Below are 17,235 nucleotides of genomic sequence, written 5' to 3'. Positions count from 1 at the left end.
ACACACACACACCCCTGGCTACCAGACTTGACTAATTTGTTTAGAATATTCTTGTGTTTCAAATCCCTGCAGTTCAGAAAAAATTTAACACTCCCAAAGCTTATAACTGAGCAATGATATTGAGGTTTTCAAGCAAATAAAAAATTACTACTTACCTGATAATTTCCTTTCTTCAGGACAGTCCGATGAATCCAGAAGTGGGTTATGCACTCCTACCAGCAGATGGAGCCAGAGCAAGCCGACATCACAGTACATATACCCTGCAGTGACATCAGCCTGCCAGTATTCTCTGCAAAAGCAACTTTGGACAGACTAGCAAAAAACTTGATTAAAAACATTACTCAGTCAAGATAAGCTCAGATAAGAGCATAAGAACACTAGTCTAGGAACTGGAGTAACACTTACCAGAAATTCCCAGTAACATGCAGGCACACAGGAGGAGCAATGTACAAGCATATGACAGCCAAAGGAGGGAAGCTGGACTCATCTGACCTAAATAAAAGGAAATTATCAGGTAAGTAGTAATTTCTCAGTTCTTAGCGTCCAGTCAGATGAATCCACAACACGTGGGATGTGCTCAAGCTACTCCCGAATAGGGTGGGAGGCTGCCCACGGTCCAGACAAAACTACACATGCAAAGGCTGTGTCCTCCCGGGCCTGAACATCCAGGCAATAAAACCTGGAAAAGGTGTGAAAAGAGGAGCACATCACAGCTCGGCAAATGTCGACAGGAGACAACAATCTAACTTCTGCCCATGACACTGCCTGAGCCCAAGTGGAATGAGCCCGAACCTGACTAGGCGACGGCTTCCCAGGATCCACGTATGCAGCTGTGACTACCTCCTTAATCCAGTGAGCAAGGCTGGCTCTCACTGTCTAGTACCACTGAGAAGGACAAACAGGCAATCCGACTTCCGCAAAGGCTCAGTAACCTCCAGATACCTGACAACATGTCTGACATCCAAGGATGGCAACAGATGATACTCTTCTGCATCTCTCTCTTTATCCAGAGGCGGCAGGGAGATGGTCTGATTCAAGTGAAACTCAATGATCACAATGAGAGAGAGTGCAGCGGTCTAAATGTAGGCCCTGCTAAAAAATCCAAGACCAAATTAAGACTCCATACAGGCACTGCAAACTGCAAGGGAGGACGAAGATGTTTCACTCCTTTCAGAAAACGGGCCACATCAGGATGAGCCGACAAGGATCCACCATTTACCTTACCCTTGAAACAGGTGAAAGCTGCTACCTATACCTTTAAGGAATTAAGAGCCAAGCCTTTATTCATTCCATCCTGCAAAAATTCCAAAATGAGCGGAATCTTGACCAAGGAAGGAAAAGCACCTCGATCCTCACACCAGACCTTAAATACTCTCCAAACTCGCATATAGGTCAAGGAAGTGGAGAACTTTCAAGCTCTTATTGAGGTGGAAATCACTGCTGCATAGTATCCATATTTCAGCAAGCGAGCCCTCTCAAGGGCCATACCGTAAGATAAAACTGAGTCAGATCTTCGTGAAGGACAGGTCCCTGTTGCAACAGGTTCCTGTGTGCTGGAAGTGGAAGAGGCAAATCCACCAGAAGCCTCTGCAGATCTGCATACCATGGCCACCTGGGCGAATCTGGAGCAACCAAGAGTACCATCCCCTGTGGCATTCAATTCTTCGAATCAATCTGCTCAACCTGGGTCATGGAGAAAAGGCATATAGCAACTTGTCTTCCGGCCACACCTGCACTAGGGCATCGATCCCCAATGACTTCGGGTCTCATCTACAGCTGAAGAATCGCGGAATATTTGCGTTGCGCACAGTCACCAACAGGTGTAGAAACGGGAGACCCCAGCAATCCTGAATTAGTTGAAAAACGCTTCGTCTGACAATGCCTACTCTCCTGGATCCAGATTCTCCCTGCTGAGGAAATTTGCTCTTATGTTGTCTTTGCCTGTAATGTGCGAGGCTGACATCATCCGGAGATGTACCTCTGCCCATCACATAAGCTGATCTATTTGTTGGCTCTTGGTGCCTCCCTGCTGACGATGTAAGCACGGTCGTTGCATTGTCTGACATTATTCAGACCAATGGACCTTTCAGTCTACTACTAAACTGCAAACATGCCAGCCTATTGATGTTCCAGAGAAACTCTTCTGCACTCCAGCGCCCTTGTGCCAACAGCTCTGACAGTGAGCACAGCTCTGACAGTGAGCTCTGACAGTGAGCACCCCATCCGTTGTCACTACTAGCCAGTCCAATGGGGATAGGGAAACACCCATCTGTAGATTATCTGCCTGCAGTCCACGCCGCAGTTGGGAAGAGACCTCCATCGGCAGGTGGAGCTGAATCAAATAGTCCTGAGACTGCGGATTTCAGTGAGACAGCAGGGAGCCCTGAAGAGGACGCATATGCGCCCTCACTCACGGTACTACTTCCAGGGTCCCTGCCATTAAGCCATTAAGTCCATACAGTTGGGCACAAAGTTGACAACAGACGGATTTGGGCCAGCAATTTCCAAATCTGAACCTCCGGCAGGAACACCTTGCCTTGCTGTGTGTTGAACCGAACTCCCAGGTATTTCAGCGACTAAGCAGGCCGAAGGCTGCTCTCATCTAGATTCACCACCCAGCTGAGCTCCCGCAACAGGGAAATCACCTTGTGAGTTACCAGGCGGTTCTCTTCCAGCGACTTGGCACAAATCATCCAATTGTCCACACACAGGTGTACTAGTATCCCATCCTCTCTCATCACAGTCGCAACTACCAAAATTACCTTGGAAAAAGAATTGAGAGCAGTGGCAGCACCTGAAACTGAAAGTGGCGTCCCAGAACACATTGATGCTCCAGTTGGATGGGAATGTGAAGATATGCCTCGGACAGATCCAGAGAGGTCAGAAATTCCCCCAACTGTACCGCCATGATCACATAGTCAATATTTCCATGTGAAAATGCTTCACTCGCAGATGACGGTTGATGCCTTTGAGGTCCAGGATGGGACGGAAAGGAGTCCTCCTCCTTTGGCACAACAAAATTAATGGAATATCGCCCCATATTTTCTTGAGACGTGGGCACTGAGACTACAGCCCTCAGCCTGAGGAGCCTTGCTAATGTATCCTCCACCACCTGCTTCTTCTGCGGAGAGTGGCAGGGAGATGTCATGAATATGTCCCGAGGAATACTGCGACACTATCACATATTTATTTATTTATTTTTTATATACCAACATTCAAGACAATAGTCCCATCATGCTGGTTCACATGAAACAGGAGTGCAAAATAAACTTAAACTTGAACAATAGTGCGGAAAAAGCAGTTACATGTAACAAGGAAAAATAGAACTTGGAGTGAGAAGGAAAAAGGAAAAGGAAAACCAGCTAATTACATATAATTACATTGTAAGAGGTAGCTAATAGTGATATTGATGGTGATGTGTGTTGATTGTTAGGAGTTAAATAATATTGGAGTTAGGAATATCCTTCTTGTATCACCTCCAAACATATCCTTCTTGTATCACCTCCAAAACATATCCTTCTTGTATCACCTCCAAAACATATCCTTCTTGTATCACCTCCAAAACATATTCTTCTTGTATCACCTCCAGGATCCTCTGATGTGATCTCGACCCACCTCTAATAAAAGAGAAAGAGGCGACCCCTATCTCCTGTTCCTGGGGGTGGGTCAGCAAGCCTTCATTGGGAGGGTTGTCGGCAACAAAAGGACTGAGACCTACCAAAAGGGCCAAGTCCTCTGAAAGGTCACTCCTCTATAGGGTCGAAAACGCCTGGAACCTCTAGCACGACCTCTCATGACGAGGAAGCACTGTGCCAGACTCTTATCCTCCAGTAAATGAGGAACTGGAGAGTTGTTCCACTTACTGGCCATTTTCTCCAACTCGTTGCCAAACAAGAATGAGCTGTTAAAAGGTAACTTGGTGAGATTAGCCTTGAAGGTCGCATTGGCCGACCAATTTCTCAACTATAACTGATGCCTGGCCGTCACAACCAAAGCCACCTCTTTGGCCAAAGTGCGTGGCCGACCACACGCTGAGTGGTGGCCGGAGGCGTGCGTCAAGCTGTGTGTATCTATATATACATAGTTAGGTGCTCAACTAGGCGCCCAAAAAAGTTGTGTGTGTCCAATATTTATGTGCACTCACCTAGGCGGCCAAAAGTAAAATGCACAAAAAACCTAAGCGCCGATGTGTGCTGACATAAGTGCGCGGCCACTAGGCAGCGCTGAACGTGGGCACTCAGAATATAAGGCTTTATTGCGCGCCCAAAAACAGCGCACAAACTGGATGCACAGCGAGATGCACATGCCAAACCGACAAGCCTGTAAAGGGCAGCCTAATAAAGCACGTGAAAAGCTGCTGCAGCCTACCACAAGGCGCGCAGCGAAAGCCTCAGAGCAGGGCCTAGCCTAGAGAGGCTGCCCACGTCCCTCGACCTCCCACGGAGCAGGACAAATGTTGGAACGGCACGCTGAGCACAGAGAGCGGAGGAAGCCCTGCAAGTAAAACCTCCAGCTAAGTCTCTGGTTTGTTTTTTTTAATAACTTACCAGAGCTCAGCCTTACCTGGCTGAGCACAGAGACAGTCTCTGGCTGCGGGGAGAGAGGGCATTTGCCGTCACTGCCATGCTCGGCTTCCAGCATCTGCTGCCTTTCAACTGCTCAAGCAGCTAAGTCCTCGCCGGAAAAACCAGCTACCAGCCCAAGGCACGCCTCTGAGGGCCCACGGAAATCACCTCAGGAAATCTCAACTGGGGGAGGGACCATTTGGTATCACCGCAGGAAAGTGGGGCGGTAATTTTCTTTCCTTAATTCTCTTTCTTAAAAATGAAGCAATCCCCTGTGAGGAGATGCACGTCCACCATCTGCTGGAGACAGAGAATACTGGCAGGCTGAGGTCATTGTAGGGGTATATGTACTGACATGTCAGCTTTCTCTGTCTCCATTTGCTGGTAGGAGTCCATAAACCACTTGTTCTGGATTCATCTGACTGCACACTAAGAAAATGGAGAAATTACTTACCTGATAATTTTGTTTTCCTTAATGTAGACAGATGGACTCAGGACCAGTGGGATGTACAAAAGCTACTCCTGGACAGGGTGGGAGGCTGGTGTGGCCCACTTAGCACTGCCCTTGTGAAGGCTGCGTCTTCTCGAGCCTGGACATCCAGGTGGTAGAACCTGGAGAAGGTGTGTAGGGAAGACCACGTTGCCGCTCAACAGACGTTGGCTGGCGACCGTATCCTGGGCAGAGGCCAAACTACTGTCTGGGCCCTAGTAGAATGAGTCTTAACCTGCAGGGGTAAGGGCTTCCCTGCCTTTGTATAAGCTGCCTTGATTACTTCCTTGATCCAGCGAGCTATAGTTGTTCGTGAGGCCGCTTCGCCTTGTTTCTTCCCACTGTGAAGAACAAACAAGTGATCCGTTTTGCGCACCGGTTCTGATTGATCTAGGTATGGTAGAGAGATGGATTGATTCAAGTGAAACCCCAAGGCCACTTTCAGTAGGAAGGAGGGGACGGTGCAAAGCTGTATTGTTCTTGGAATAAAGCGGAGGAATGGATCCTGACAAGATAGTGCCTGTAATTCCAAGATGCTACGGGCCAAGCATATTGCCACCAAGAAGACAGTCTTTAGCGTTAAAAGGCGTAGTGACAGACTGCGCATTGGCCTGAAGGAAGGCCCTGTTAGAAAGTCCAATACCAGGTTGAGATTCCATAGTGGGACCGGTCACTTTAGGGGTGGTCGGAGTTGCTTAACCCCTTTTAGGAAACGGACGAAGTCTGTGTGTGCAGACAGGCGGTTTCTGTTTACTTCGGTCCTGAAGCAGGAGAGAGCTGCTATCTGAACCTTAAGGGAGTTGAGTGACCGTTCGTGAGGGCACCCCGCGGTCCTCTCACCAGGCTTCGAATATTCTCCAGATCCATATGTATGCCAGGGACGTTGAGAACTTCCGTGCGCGAAGCAAGGTGGCTATCACAGCCTTCGAGTAACCATGCTTCTTCAGGTGAGTCCTATCAAGGGCCAGACCGTAAGAGAATCGAGACTGATCTTCGTGAAGGATCGGGCCCTACTGGAGAAGGTCCCTGTGTGTGTGTGTGTGCAAAGACTCCCCGCATGGAGTCTTTGCATGTCCGCGTACCACCAATCCGGAGCCACTAGTAGGACTAGCCCTCTGTGGTGTTCTATCTTGCGGATGACCTTGCCCAGTAGAGGCCATGGAGGGAAGGCATACAAGTAAGTCCTCCTCTGGCCAGCTCTGGGCAAGGGCATCGATCCCTTGGGAGTGCTGCTCTCATCTGCAGCTGAAGAACCGGAGGACTTTGGCATCACGAGATGTGACAGGTAGGTCCATGGCCAGGAGGCCCCAGCGATTTACTATCAGCTGGAAACCTCAGGTCGACATTGCCCACTCCCCCAGGTTCAAACTTTCCCTGCTAAGGAAGTCCACTGAGACGTTGTCTTTGCCTGCAATGTGGGAGCAGAGATCCCTTGTAGGTTTACCTCTGCCCATTCCATGAGGTGGTCTATCTCTAGAGCACCTACTGGCTTCTGATTCCTCCCTGGCAGTTGATGTAGGCAACTGTTGTTGCATTGTCAGACATCACTCAAATCGCTTGCCCTTGGAGCCTGTAGCTGAACTGCAAGCACGTTAGTCTGACCACTCGAGCTTCCAGGCGGTTTATATTCTATTTCACCTCTTCCTTGGTCAATTGTCCCTGGGCCGTCAGTTCCTGGCAGTGAGCTCCCCACCTTTGGATGCTTGCGGCTATAGTGAGTATGATCCAGTTTGGTGGGGATAGGCTTACGCCTCTGCTTAGGTGGTTTTCCTGCGGCCACCACTGGAGCAAAGAGCATACCTCCATCGGTAGGTGGAGATGAATTGAGTAATCTTGGGACAGTGGGTTCCAGCGGGACAGTAAGGAGAATTGGAGTGGCCGCATGTGAGCCCTTGCCCACGGTACTACTTCCAGAGTTGATGCCATGAGGCCTAGGACCTGAAGGTAGTCCCATACCTTGCGGTGCGTCCTGGTCATCAATCGGTGTACTTGTTCCATCAGTTTCCTCCTCCTGGGGTGGGGGGGGGGGGGGGGGGGCAGGGGGGGGGGAGAGAGAGACCTTGTTCTGCTTAATGTCGAACTGGGCTCCCAGGTACTCTAAGGGCTGAGAGGGCTGTAGACTGCTCTTGTCCATGTTCACGACCCAGCCGAGTTCCTGAAGGAGGGTCCTGACTCTATCGGTCACCTGAAGGCTCTCTTCTGGTGACTTCACCCGGATCAGCCAGTCGTCCAAGTAGGGGTGTACCAGGATCCCTTCTTTTCTCAGTGCTGCCGCCACTACCACCATAATTTTGGAGAATGTTCTGGGGGCGGTTGCCAGGCCAAAGGGTAGCGACCGGAATTAGTATTGGAGACCCAGTACCGCAAAACGTAGAAAATGCTGGTGGTCTTGATGGACTGGAATGTGAAGGTAGGCTTCGGAGAGGTCCAGGGAGGTTAGGAACTCTCCTGGTTACACTGCCATTATTATGGAAAGGATAGTTTCCATGCGGAAATGTAGCATCCATAGATGACAGTTGACGTTCTTTAGGTCCAGGATGGGTCGGAATGAGCCCTCTTTCTTGGGCACGATAAAATAGATGGTATAACGCCCCGTATTTAGCTGGGGTATAGGCACCGGCGTTATAGCCTTGAGACTGAGTAGTCTTGTCAGTGTGGTTTCCACTGCCAGTCTCTTGAGGTGGGAGTGGCAGGGTGATATCAAACTTGTCTCGAGGGACGCTGTGAAACTCCAGAGTGTAGCCTTCTCGTATGTTTAGTACCCATTTGTCCGACGTGATCTCGACCCATCGTTGGTAGAAGAGGGAGAGTCGACCCCCTATTTCCTCTTCCTGTGGATGTGTCTGCCCATTCTCATTGGGAAGTTCGGGTTGAGCCTGCACCCGGACCTGTTCCTCTTTTGGGTTGTCGATTCCGAAAGGACTGAGACCTCCCAGAAGGTTGTGCTATCTGAAAGGACAGGTTTCTGTAGGGCCGGAAGCGTTGGGAGCCTCTACCCCAGGCTCTCCTGGGAGAGGGATGCTGGGATCGCTTTTCCTCTGTCTTCCGGTAGACGAGGTACTGGAGATTCGCCCCACTTACTGGCTAGTTTCTCTACTTTGCTTCCAAATAAAAGAGATCCCTTAAAGTGCATTCTTGTGAGGTTCACCTTTGAGGTTGCGTCCGTTGACCAGTTGCGCAACCATAATTGCCTTCTGGCCGCCACTACAGAGGCCACTCCTCTGGCTGAGGTATGCACTAGGTTTGAGCTTGCATCTGCCAGGAAGGCAGTGGCAGACTCAATCGCCTCTCCAGCATATGCTCCGGAACTATTTGTCTCGAGAGAGAGAAGCAAGCAGGAGCGAGCCACCAGAGCATAGCAGGAAGCGATTTGTAGTGTCATTGCTGTCGCGTTGAAGGCTTGCTTAAGGATGGATCCCAATTGTCTACTATCTTGAGCATCCTTCAATGCTGCTCCTCCCTCAATGGGAATGGTTGTTCGCTTTGAGACGGCACAGACCATGGCATCCACTTTCGGGAAAGCAGGCATTCCTTGGTCACGGGTTCCAGAGGGTACAAGGCTTGCAAGGCCCGCCCTCCTTTAAAGTTCGCCTCCGGGGCATCCCATTCTAGGTCAGTCAGTTCCAGGATGGCTTCCAGCATTGGCAAATAGCAAGAGGCCTTACGAAGGGACACCAGGATGTGGTGGTTCTTTGGTTCCACCATAGGGTCCGGGCCTGGAATCCCCAGTCTTCAGAGTCTGGGAGACAAGGGCTGGCTCATCGTGAAAGAAGCAAAGCATGGTTCTGTATGGTTCCAGGCCTGAAGGGATTTCCTCTTCCTCTAGTAAGCTCTCATCATCATCTGTGGCATCTGGATCCCTGTCAAGGATACTCTTGGTGAGATAAGGCATGTTTCGAGGCCCCTGGACAGGGCCGGGGGGGGGGATCAGGTGCCCCCGGCTGGGGTTCCACCCAGGTTGTGGCCGGGGCTGAGTGCACCTGAACAAAAGGCTTGTAGTCCCTGGAAAAATTCCAACCAAGAGAAGGCCCCTGGGTCCATGTTTATTCCTTGGGGAACCGGAGTAGGGATTACTGAAGTGCCCTCTCGCCATATCTGAATTGCTCAGTTCTGGGGAGCTGTTGGATAGCCCGTCCTCCGTCTGGGATGGACCAGACTTGGAAAACTTGAGAATCTAGTCCTCCCTGGGCTTCCTCACAGTGTTGACACAGGCAGGACTCCAGGTCGGGCTGTGCTTCTCTGATGTGACAAGCCGCGCAAAGGGAGCGTCATCTGAGCTTCTTTGTTGCCGGGGCCATCGTATGTGCGTTTGGTGTCCGGCACGCACAGGTAACGTGCCTGGATATGCGTGTGCGCTGCTATGCGCTTGTAAAAGTGCACATTGTGCGCCCATGAGGCCGGCCTGCGTGCGTTCCGACGGCCGAAGGGGGGGGAAGATGGCACCGCAGCCCACCGCACACAAGATGATGCCGTAGTGAGTCGCCACGTGGCTGACTCACTGAGCTGAAAACGGGGCCTAGCCCATTGAAGGCTGCTCAACCTGTTCGGAACCCCCCCTTATTACCTCACTGGGATCGAGAATGGAGTCAGTACAGCGTGCCGAGCAAGGAGACCGGAGAAGACTCGCCGGAGCCCTTCTTCTTCTCTGGATTGAAGATTTTCTAAACTTACCTGGTCTCAGCGCTTACGGCCGAGTGCAGAGACGGTCTCCAGCTGCGGGGGGAGAGGACTTTGGCGTTCACCGTCGTACTCGGCTTTGCACCCACTGCCTTTCAGTGGCTAAGTCCATGCCTGGAGCCGGCTACTGGACCAAGGCACCTCTGAGGGATCAGAAATCACCTCAGGAATTCTCGACTGGGGGAGGGACCCTTAGGTATCATCACAGGAGAGCGGGGCTAACTCTTAAAGATAAAATGCTTCTTTTTTTTTTGTAATCCCGCTAGCACCGTGCTAGCGAGGGAATAGTGTCCACATCTGTTAGGGAGATGGAAAGATACTGAAGAGCTGAGGTTACTGCAGGGGTATATCTAGGGTGACGTCAGCTTTGAAATCTGACTGTCTCCCATCTGCTAGCAGAAGAGCACATAACCCACTGGTCCTGAGTCCATTTGGCTACACACTAGGAAATATACTTTTCAACCTCTCATATTGAAATGGCTAAACAAAATTTCACTGAATGTATTTGGTGGTCTCTAGAGAGTCTCCTAAGACTTCCCATCACAGGCAGAACCCAAGCTCCTGAGCAGCGATCAGCTCTAGCACTCTGCAAACACTTCAGCACGCATCTGAGGAATGGGTTTTACTGACCGGATGGTAAATGTTGAAGAATCCTTGGCAAGTTGGAAGACGGAAGTCCTCATCAATCTTGTCTAGGCCACGCACGGTGAGGAACATGCCAACTGGAGAGCCCATAGCAAAGAAAATTTCTGGCTCAAAGTCCAAGGCGTGATAAACCACAGACACCTATAAAACATACAGTAAAACGAGAGGAACAGGCAGGCATTCTTCGGACAACCACTGATTCACAGCACAAAAATAAGGAAGAGGGTGCTCCAAAAGTTCTCCTACCTGGATCACCCTCGCCCCCCACCCCAGCAATATCCAGAGAGATATTTCACTCCCCTCCCATCTGAATGACTCCCTATTCTCACTCACTCCCCAGTCACTTATTTCCAATGCAGAGGTACCCAGAGAGAGGCACTTCACTCATCCTCCAAGTCACCAATCCCCACTGCATTAATATCCAGACAGAGATACTTCACTCACTCCCCAGTCATCTATCCCCAGGGCAGAGATATCCAGAGAGGTACCTCACTCTCCTCTCCCACCTGCAATACTCCCCCCCCCCCCCTATCACCCTATCCCCAGTGCAGAGACAGCCAGAGAGGGACCTCACTCTCCTCCCACCTGCAATACTCCCCCCCCCCCCAATCACCCTATCCCCAGTGCAGAGACAGCCAGAGAGGGACCTCACTCTCCTCCCACCTGCAATACTCCCCCCCCCCCCCCAATCACCCTATCCCCAGTGCAGAAATAGCCAGAGAGGGACCTCACTCACCTCCCACCTGCAATACCCCTCCCCCCACCCCAATCACCCTATCCCTAGTGCAGGGATATCCACAGAGGGACCTCACTCACCTCCCACCTACAACACCCACCAATCACTTGTCCCCAATGCAGAGATAGCCAGAGAGGGACCTCACTCACCTCCCACCTGCAACCACCCCCCTCCCAATCACCTATCCCTAGTGCACAGATCCCCAGAGAAGTAAAGTCAATCCTGCTCAGAGAGACAGTGTCTCTGTGGTGCAAGCCGAACATCCACAGGAATATTCAACATATGCTCAAACAAATCCACTGCTCTTCTCGGCATCAACCTCTCAGCCCTTTTTCTATCACTGCTCTCCATATCTGGCTCAATCACGCCCAAAACCTACCCCAGTGATGGCCGCCACCTCCTCCTCCATTAGGCCCTTCCAGGCCTCGGCAGCTTCAGCTTTGCATCTTGTACAAGTTCTGTACATAAGCCCACACCCCAACCCCCTTCCATGCCCTAGTATCAAGTTTCCTAGAAGCCTGAAGCAATCATGCACTGCATTGCACTTCTGGGGCAACCTACACTGAGTGACAGTTATAGGGCTTCACTGCAATCACACTAAAGCGATTTAGGGTCTGCAATTACAGGATTCTGGTAAGAGTCCTGATGCCTGGCTACGATTACTGGCCTAGAAGAGCTGGGAGGGGCTACGAAGCAGGTGAAAAAATCCCCGGCTAGCCACAAACGAAGGCTCCTGGTGCCTGATGCCCAGAGGAGCAGGGGAGAACCGCTGGGTAGAAAACAAATACAAAACCCAGTGGCAAGAGGTGGATTATGACCCTGCATGGGGGCAGCTTGTGCTGTCCTCAATTTAATTCCCATTAAAGATCCAACTGAAATTACATTGAAAACAGTCTCAATGACTATTTCTATCATTAAACAACTTCTAACACATATGAAACCGGTTTTTAATATTAAGAAAACTGAAATCGTATTATTGAACCGGAAATTAACGTGCACTAATTATCCTGTTCTAAAAACTGAAGATCCTAAACAGAAATTGAATTGACTGCTTAAGCACGAGACTTGGGTATATTTACTGACAGGGACCTAAATAAAAAAAAACCCAAAACATTAGCACAAAAATTCGACTAACCCAGCCCGATTTTAACACTGTACTCAACTACTAATATTCTCGAATATTGATTATTGTAACTCCTTATTGCTTGGACTCCCTAATAATACTCTGCGGCCTTTACAGAATTTACAAAATGCAGTCGCCAGAACATAGACAGGAGCTAGAAAGTTTGACCACATAACTCCCATTTTAATATCTCTACTAAATATCGCATTAACTACAAAGTACTTTGTTACATAAAGTAATAAAGGCAGAGCAAACGGAATGGTTAAATGGGGCAATACACACCTCAACGTAATTTAAGGTCCTCAAATAAAGGGCTATCGACCATTCCTTCAATTCGCACTGCTCATTTAATAAGTGAGGTCAGATCACGGGCTATATCGATAGCAGGACCCAAGTTAAGGAACTCTTTGCCAGTAGAATTACGGTTACAAAATAATTTACAAACCTTCAAGAAAGATCTAAAAAACTTGGCTCTTCATGAAGGCATTTCAAGAAACAGAATAAGAAGCACTTACATATGGCTGGTTTTTTATTTATGTATTTATTTATTTTAATATGGCTGTTTTAAGAAAGTATTTCAGGAAGCATAACATCATTATCTAAGATTTAATTAAAGCTTTAAGGCATTTGCTTTATTTATTTTTTTATCTTTTATATTTTCTTTTATCACTTTTATTACTATTTTATTGTTGTATCTACTATTTATGTTATTATTGTATGTAATTATTTGTTTTATTATTTTATGATTATGTAAACTGTTGTGACAGAATACTGAATGACGGTATATAAAACCAATAAATACATAAATAAAAACTATTAACCAAGAGGAGGAAACTAATTTTAAAAAAGTACTGCAGATAGGGTCGGGATTTCTACTTTACTCTAAATCTGAATTGGAATATGACCTGTGAATTTGTGCAGATATCTTTAATAAAATTAAGAAGCTATCAAAAAATGTGCGTCTTTAAGGGAGTATTCCATGAATTACCGGGGTTTTCGAAAAGTTTTGATGTACCCAGAGTGACCCCGGGGGAGAGGTGGCTTCACTTCGATGAGTGTTAACATCTTGACCCCCATTCTATACCCTAATCATGCATGTTCAGAGTGCAGGCGCTCTATTAGCATCAGGGAAGGCAGAGCATGGCTGAGGCTTCTTTGCCGTTTAGTTCCAGACCAGACCAGCGCTCCCACCTGCCAAGTGAACCTCACCTGTCCCGTGCCAAATTCAAAGTACTCATAGCCCACTTGCACTGAGGCACCACCGGGCAGCTTCCGTCCGAGCTGCTGGCCAGAGGGGCCAGTGTGAGCTGCCTGCTCTGCATTTCTGTGCGCTGCTTCTTCGCGAGCCTTCTGCAGGGCATCCTCTGCTGCTTTCCTCTCCCTAGCAGCTTTTCTCTGCTCCTGTGGAAACAGCAATGCTTTACCATGCCAGTCACATGCGATTAGGCTGATAGCTATAGCGTGTCAGAGCTTTCCTTTAAAAGTCAAAGGGCATCAATAGTCCCTAAAAACCCCTGCTCCTCCAGTATTCCCCCATCCACAAAGTCAAACAGGGAGCAGTGCACAAATCTCCAAATGCAACCACTGATCAGCCATGTGGACAGGAAGGCCATGGGACGACGGATTATTTGTTTTATCATTTACATTCCTTCTCCTTTCTGCCCTGCAAATGTGAACTGTAGCATAGCCTAACGCTGGCTTTGCTTAAGCTCAAAATGCTTTTATTCTGCAACCTAAACGTGTGGCCAACGTGACGCCAGTTTTTAAAAAGGGCTTTAGGGGTGATCCTGGAAACTGCAGACCAGTGGGCCTGACGTCAGTGCTGGGCAAAATGCTAGGAGCTATTTTTAAAAACAGAATTCCTCTTAATCCAGCCAGACCAGGCCAGAGAAACGGGTTATGCTCACTGAGCAGCAATGGAGAGAGAGATGAGTAGGTTTGCTGAGGTCAGCCTGACAGTGTCCCTCGCTGAAGATATGCTTAGGAAACAGAGGCTCTCCCCCATCGCAGAATGAAGATTCCTTGATCAGATGTGGGGGGGGGGGGGGGGGGTGGTTCCCTCGCTTGGTAGATTTCAGCAGAGGCCAGGGAGCTTCCAGTGCCCTCCTGAGCTAGTGGGGCCAGAGCACTCTACTCCCTCCCCCTTCTCCTCATGATAACATTTCTAAAAAAGCATCATCTGCCAGGAGTCCGGTAATATATCTTAGCAAAGATGCATCTTATGGGGTCCATCAAGAATGCGAAAGTACAACGTACAAAAAATCTTTCCGCCAGAAGAGAAGCAAGGTGCTCTGTCTTGCTGGCTGTTTGCATGGCGTCTAGTCTATGGTAAATATGTAGACTTAATGACATAAGAAGTGCCATGCCGAGTCAGATCCAGGTCCAATCAAGGCCCAGCATCCTGTCTCCGACAGTAGCCACTCCAGGTCGCAAGTATCCATCAGATCCCCAATATTTGATCTGTTTCTTGTATCTCACTGCCAGGGGTAAGCACGGGCTTTCCCAAGTCTACCTGGCTAATAACTGTTTATAGAGGTAATGTGTACAGGACTGTTCTCATGGGCCGGCTCCAGGCCTGTGTGTTGATACCAGACAACAGTTATAGAGCGAAACCCTAAAATACCACATTACCTCTCCCAGCACTTAATTCATGACAGTGTTTCCCGACCAGTATTCCATGGCAGATTGGCGTGGCTTCAGACCTGATCCGGTGTGCCACTGCCTGATACCCGGATCTCAGCAGCTGTCCTTAAATGTATAGGAGCTTCTTTCTGAGGAGATGTGTACTGATGCATGCCTCACCTTCCTAGCTACAGCATGAGCCGAGAATGGCGGCACGCAGGGCACAGCGATGAGCTTTGGGCAGCAAAACATTGTGCACAGCACCTCCTCATCTTCCCTGTGCTAAGCCTCCTCTCCTTTGAGTCCTTCCAGCTCTGCCCTATCCCTAGGCTCCAAGTACTGAGTGAGACTTACTCGCAATGAAGGAGCTCTGGCAGCCACATGTGGAGGCCAAACTAACTAACTGAGCCTGTGGCCCACTCCACACCTCCCTTCTCCTGCATTTGTACAGAGGGAGCTGGTTCATCAGGACAGCTTTCTATGTCTCTCCATCCCCTTTTTTCCTTTGTTTTAAAATTTGGAACATAAGAATATGCCATACTGGGTCAGACCGAGGGTCCATCAAGCCCAGCATCCTGCCTCCAACAGAGGCCAAAACCAGGCCACAAGAACCTGGCAATTACCCAAACACTAAGAAGAGCCCATGCTACTGATGCAATTAATAGCAGAGGCCATTCCCTAAGTAACCTTGATTATTTTTATTTTTAAATTCTTTTACACTGCTGCTCATTACATCGTAGTGGTTTACAAATATACATACACATTAAAAATGATTGTGTCTACACATAAGAAGTAAAATAAAAAAACAGAAAACGTATCATCAAAAATAGAGAAACATTTGCTATGACAACATATGTATGCCATTCTTCACTAATGGAGCTGTACTATCTACTGCAAATTCTTTGGCATATAACCGGGTCTTTATACCTTTTTTAAAATGTTTACATCACTCTGTATTCTAAGATGTTCAGGCAAGGACCAGCGACAGAAAAAGCTCTCTCTCACTTCGCCAGCGTGTGCTGGCTGAACTGCTGGAACTTCCAACAGACCCTTATAGTTTGTGACTTCAGCGTTCTTGAAGGAGAATAGTCACATAATGTAGAACCTGCTCACGGAGCGTTAGTAGTACTTATCAATTTAGGAACTAGAATTAAGGGCGGCAAGTACCGGAGTTATAGGAAAACAATCTGGCCCCAGAATTCTGCAGTAACTGGAGGGAACGCAGGGTAGGGGTCAGAACACCCAACAATAGGGAACGGCAATAATCTATCCCGGCAAAGATCAGAGATTGCAAGACTGTTCTGAAGTCTTCCATGCTCAAAGGTTTTAAAAATGTCTTTTAACATGTGAAGTTTCATATATCCGGTATGAATTCTATGTTTAATGTGGGCCTTCATTGAAAGATTAGTTTCTAGAATACCCCCAGGTCTTGAGCTGTCTTTGAAATGGATATGGTATATTTACCAAATTCACACCTTGTATTCTCTGGTACATTCTTTAGTCCTGGGGGAGCTCTGCATTACTGCAGCATTTGCGCAGAATTCCCCGCCCGCGCAGAATTTAAGAGAAAGGCCCTGTGGGCCATGAGCAAGCGGAGTCCATCCCGCTCACAGCGAAGATCAGGCCCTCAGATCAGCTGGCTGTGAGCGGAGTCCATCCCATTCACGGCGAAGATCAGGACCGGGACAGCAGGTGACCACAAAATATTTTAAGATAAACAATGTATCAGCTAAAGAATTTTTTATTGGGATAAAAAATTGGGTATCATTGGCATAGATGGAAAAATTAAGCTCCAATCCAGCAAGCAATGTATACAATGGGATAAGATAAAGATTATACAACATTGCAGATAATGTAGATGCTTCATATCTCTCCAGGCAGATGAGTGTTCTTAACACAAACCTGGAATGATCTTTCACTCAGATATGAGAGAACCAGTCCAGATATGCCACAATCTTTCAGTCGACCAATCAGTATATTGTGATCTATGTTTTAAGGCGGCGGAGACATCAAGCAAAAATCAAAAGATAATCTTGGCCGCTGTCAAAACCATGCCAAATGGTGTCCAGAATAGATAATAAGAGTAGAGCTGACAGCATTCACCTCTGGCAGCTTATGCACCACCTTGGACTCTCCCGGTGCTTCATAATTTATTCTAGGTCCTCGCCAAATAAGAGCTTGCCCTTGAAAGGCAAAGCCTCTAAATGAGCTTTGGAGTTCTCATCCACAGACCAATTTCTCAACCACAGCAACCTTCTAGCCGACACTGCAGATATCACAATCCTGGAGAAGGTTCTTAGAAGATCATAAAAGGCATCTGCGCCGTAAGCCACTGTGGCCTCCGTGCGCTCAGCCCTCTCCGCCGCTGCTCCTGGCA

At 48.4% G+C, this 17,235-nt stretch overlaps 1 protein-coding gene across 2 annotated transcripts in view; it reads right to left on the bottom strand.

Annotated features, from left to right (window-relative positions):
- The window catches only part of SEC23IP (SEC23 interacting protein), a 122,219-nt gene that overhangs the window by 31,391 nt on the left and 73,593 nt on the right, over positions 1-17,235 (bottom strand). For both annotated transcript variants that reach the window (XM_029610526.1, XM_029610527.1), the window contains 2 exons: positions 13,446-13,637; positions 10,363-10,518 (listed from right to left, as the gene is read on the bottom strand). In XM_029610526.1, the coding sequence (XP_029466386.1) occupies positions 10,363-10,518; positions 13,446-13,637 (348 nt within the window). The remainder of the gene's footprint in view (positions 1-10,362; positions 10,519-13,445; positions 13,638-17,235) is intronic.

Source organism: Rhinatrema bivittatum, chromosome 7, assembly GCF_901001135.1.
Source record: "Rhinatrema bivittatum chromosome 7, aRhiBiv1.1, whole genome shotgun sequence".
In the NCBI taxonomy this organism is placed as follows: Eukaryota; Metazoa; Chordata; class Amphibia; order Gymnophiona; family Rhinatrematidae; genus Rhinatrema; species Rhinatrema bivittatum.
The sequence above is the reverse complement of the archived record's forward strand: the minus strand, read 5'-3'. Positions and strand labels throughout refer to the sequence as shown.